The 4,236-nt window shown below is 35.9% G+C and overlaps 1 protein-coding gene and 1 long non-coding RNA gene across 3 annotated transcripts; one reads left to right on the top strand and one right to left on the bottom strand.

Annotated features, from left to right (window-relative positions):
- Positions 1-266: 266 nt before the first annotated feature.
- LOC118513860 lies at positions 267-1,676 on the top strand. Its single transcript, XM_036060165.1, has 4 exons — positions 267-367; positions 460-533; positions 612-728; positions 815-1,676. Exons 1-4 carry the CDS (start codon positions 360-362, stop codon positions 1,651-1,653), a joined length of 1,038 nt encoding a protein of 345 aa, XP_035916058.1. The 5' UTR covers positions 267-359; the 3' UTR covers positions 1,654-1,676.
- Positions 1,677-1,734: 58 nt separating this feature from the next.
- On the bottom strand, positions 1,735-3,999 carry LOC118514509. Of its 2 annotated transcripts, XR_004906652.1 has the most exons (4): positions 3,985-3,999; positions 3,512-3,920; positions 3,127-3,444; positions 2,430-3,064 (listed from the first exon to the last, which is right to left on the bottom strand). It is a non-coding gene; the product is annotated as an uncharacterized LOC118514509 (long non-coding RNA). The 2 variants fall into 2 exon arrangements; XR_004906651.1 differs by lacking the exon at positions 3,985-3,999 and having other exon boundaries at positions 1,735-3,064; positions 3,512-3,927.
- Between the last annotated feature and the right edge of the window lie 237 nt (positions 4,000-4,236).

The raw sequence follows: 4,236 nt of genomic DNA, 5'->3' as shown, positions 1-4,236 counted from the left end.
CATCTGTCATGGCGTGGTAATGTATACATCTTGGTCTTAATGTATACAACTTGGTTGGTAAAGAAAATAAAAACGTGCCGTTTTCAAGCAAGTAAAAACGAAAAAAAATCTTGTTTTTTTCTTGTAGCTGTCATTTATTTAAAATTCATACTTATTCATTCATATGCCATAGCTGTGTGTAGTACCCCCCCTTTACCGGTGGCTTTCGTATCTTTTTCTGTGTTATCAATTATATAGGGTTATAAGTTGATTTGAACTTGTAATTACCGAGTTGCTTGTCCTCCATCTGATCCGTGTGAGCTATTGCGGTTGTGTTGTGTAGAGACGTAAACATCCAATAACAGAAGCAACCAAGCAACATGGAAAAGTATGTATTTTTAAAATACATGTAACAAAGGATTCGATATATAATATATTTATCTCTTTGTTCGTGTTTTAACGATGTGGCGAATCATTTAGCACACCACGCAAGATTGTGGTGCTCAATATGAGAGACGGAAAATATGTTTTATCCGAGAAGCCGCAGCCTACAGGTATAACAAATATTGGTTCATAAAACTTTAGAGCAGTATTGAGAGTAATATGTTTTGTTTTTCATCGTTGTGTTACAGCTTCCTCATCACAACCAACACTACATCCAGATTTTATAAAACAACTACCGACGGCAAAAAATACATCAAAGAACATCCAACCTCCAACAAACATCGTTCACCGCAGTGTTTCCGCAGGTTTGTATGGTTTTCTCGGCATGCGTTTAAAAGATTGGGAGCAGTATTAAAAGTAATATGTATTGTTTTTCATCGTTGTGTTACAGCTTCCTCATCACAACCAACACTACATCCAGATTTTATAAAACAACTACCAACGGCAAAAAATATATCCAAGAACATCCAACCTGCAACAAACATCGTTCACCGCAATGTTTCCGCATCCATTTCGGATTCCATTTTTTCCGCATCCAACAAACCCAACATTTCCAAACCCATAAGCAGCAATAGTCCCATAAATCTAGAGACAACAAAATCCTCTATAGACGCAGGATTGCGCGATCTTTTAGTTTCAATTGGACAGAAAATGGATGACATGACAAAAAAAATTACAAATTTGGACCAGAAACTTAATGAAATAGAAACTAACCACGCCAACAGGGTTCGAGTTGTTGAGAAAAATCAAGCAATTATTAAAACTAAGCTGGACTTGATCTTAGATAAAATCTCTCCTCGTCCAGGATTGGTAACAAATAGTTCATTCAACTGGGAACCGATCGCATCCAAAGAAATGTTGGATGCAGTGGATCAGCAGCTTAATGATCAACAGTACAAAAAAGAATTTGAAGAATATCTGGAATGCCAGCTGCCAACAGATAGCTCGGAAGAAAGGCTTCATTCAGCGATGGACATCATATTTGCCAGACAGTTTGTTATAGAGATGAGCTGGACGGGAATTGGACATCCGAACCAAAAAATTCCGTTGTTTGGATATAAAAATATTCTTGCTTTATTTAAGCACATTGGAACCTTTCACGGAGTAACTCCAACTCCTCAAAAAATTAAAACATTCTTCCAAAATAAATTGAAGCATGCCCGCCAAAGACTGAACCTAGAAGGTAAGATTAAATCCACGCACCACAGACATCAACATTCTCATTATTAGTGTTTTTTTGTTTTGTTATAAAGTTCCTTCACTTACTAAGTGTCCTTATTTTTTTAAATACATGTAATATGATGTAATATGTATGTTAATAATAAAAACTCATGAAAAATGTATCATGTATAATATGTAAATTTTTGAAATGTTATAATCCATAAATTATAGTAATTAAAAAGAACGATACAGAAAGAAAATCATATTAATTATTTATTATCTAAGAAATGCAAATATTAGCCTACGAGGGTATGAATTAATGGAACATACTGATACTCATTTTCTTTGGAAAGGGGAACAGCTACCAATTTACATCGTACATCCCCAATATTAACATCCAATTCCGTATGTTCCAGATCGCTCAGGTTTCCATGATGCATATGCATAAATTTAGAATTCAAAGGATATACAAAACGATCGTCTGTTTGAGACAATTTTTTCGCCAAAATTTTTATGTTACGGTCTTGTTCATGTGCAGTGATAAATTTTCACACATTACCACTTTTGGTCAAAAACCATTCGTTACGTTCCCCAGTTTTTAAAAGAAAGGCTTTGCGGACATGTAACGTTACCGTGCCAGTTCTGGTATGAACAGAAGGGAAATTTAAACATAGATTAGCGGAACGAGTGTTAAAAACTTCTTTTTCGGAAAGTCTATTTATAGTTTGCCCTAAGCATTTCCAGCCAGAACGCAATGAACGTTTTAAATGCTGCAAATGGTTTTCAAATGGATAAGAAGATATGCTACTAATTGGACCAAATTGTTCAACTTCTTTGAAGATATGTAGCAGATTGTGTACATTGCTTGAAATAAATTCCGGGCCATAGATATTTGCGTAATGTTTTACATAAAGTTGAATCAACGTGTTTGCTAAAGGCCAATGGTCTTTGTAAACATTTGAGGAAAACAAAGTTAAGCTACAAAAGAACAGCATGAAGTGCTTGTATTGTTCTTCATTTGTTATCTCTTTGAGTATAACGAAACTGGCATAAAATAGAAATTAGGAATATTCTGAGCCTTTCCAGTGCTTATAGCCACGCAATGAACGGAACTTTCTATGAATTTCAATAGGAAGTTTGATGTTGGTCAGCATTGCAGACAAATTGTTAATTTGTGTATTGTTAAGCTTTTTTTTAACGCCAAATTTTCCATCCATGAAACTTACGATCGTGCGTTTGGTGATACCTAAGTCTATCAAATGTAGTTGATCTGCGACGATTGTTTGTTTGATAATGTCGAAGTCATTTAGTTTCAACAATGGAGTACAATATTTATGATGACCTTCGTAAATTCGTTATCTGAACCCACGATCTGTTCGCTCAAGTTCAGTATGACTGGAAAATGCAGTTCTTCCATTAAGGCTTCTTCCTTTCGTTGCGCATTTCAAGCAACCATCTTGTGAGTTGAAACCAGCAACACCTATTTAAAAAAGTATATTAAGTTCCATACAATTTTCAACGTAATCTTATATTTTGTCTTACCTTTAAAATATGCTCGAGCAGGTGAATCAGCTATAATGACACGTAATTATATGGAAATCTTTTTGTTATTGATGGTTATTCCATTTTCCATAAGGAAGTTAAGTTCATCAACGAAGGGCTCAAGAAATTGATCGATATCTGCTGGTTTTTGTTGATCCGCTGTAAACTGCAATGGTCATTGCCGGCACTTCTGGAATGTTATGAACGTTGAATAATATTGACCAAAATTGAAGATTGCTGCTTTTAAATATGGGTAATCCATCAATAGAAACATTAAGTTCCAGCTTAGAATACGAATCGAGAGCTATATCGCTGCGGCTCAAAATACAAAACGTAATGTTTGTTATGTAAAGATTGTTGTTAACAACTTTTATTAGCTACGCACCTTAGTTCGTTGAGCAGACATCATCTTATCCCGTCATACCAATACTGGCTTCCGTTTATCGTTACAACTTCATTTGAGTCATTTCGATGAGTCTTCAGCAAAGTTCTAGCATCTTTTGGAAGATTACAAGAACTCACGTTTCGTATGATTTCCATAACTTGACTTATAGAATTATACGATTGATTGGTGGATATTGCCCATCGACGTAATTCGGCTTCTACATCATACCCTTCTGTGCGTTCTGTGTCCATTCTTTCATCGTCAGAGCTTTCAACTAAATAGTCCGTAACAAACTCATCACATTCAGGTTCGCTTGTCGTTTCACCGGCTTCTACTGCCATCACATTGGAAGATCCTTCTGAATGATAATCCATAGGTGCATCGCCTGCGCCTTAGTTGCTTCCAATAACTGGAAAACAAAACATATGCCATGTTCTAAAAGCAACAAACAATGATATTTGCCCGTCTTATACCGTATGAACTTCCTCCTGCAGCTAGCTCTTCGTCATTCTGCTCTAGCAAAGCTGCTCGGAAATCTGTAGCATCGCGATTACGATACGAATATGAATTATATTTTACTCGTTTAGTGAATTGGTCACTCATTTTTACAAGATTGGTGATATTAGAAGGCACTGAGCAAAAACGTAATTAAGAAGCACTCGGAAAATTTTTGTTTGTACGGATAGAAGTTTTCTTTTTGCAGCGCGTCGGCCAGTCTGACAGGC

The sequence above is a fragment of the Anopheles stephensi genome, chromosome X, assembly GCF_013141755.1.
Source record: "Anopheles stephensi strain Indian chromosome X, UCI_ANSTEP_V1.0, whole genome shotgun sequence".
NCBI lineage: Eukaryota > Metazoa > Arthropoda > Insecta > Diptera > Culicidae > Anopheles > Anopheles stephensi.
The sequence above is the reverse complement of the archived record's forward strand: the minus strand, read 5'-3'. Positions and strand labels throughout refer to the sequence as shown.

What these genes read in the sequence shown, in the direction of transcription:
- LOC118513860 (XM_036060165.1), top strand. An exon ending in CGAGAAGCCGCAGCCTACAG is followed by an intron (nt 534 to 611) that starts GTATAACAAATA and finishes GTTGTGTTACAG; the next exon opens with CTTCCTCATCACAACCAACA. An exon ending in TCACCGCAGTGTTTCCGCAG is followed by an intron (nt 729 to 814) that starts GTTTGTATGGTT and finishes GTTGTGTTACAG; the next exon opens with CTTCCTCATCACAACCAACA.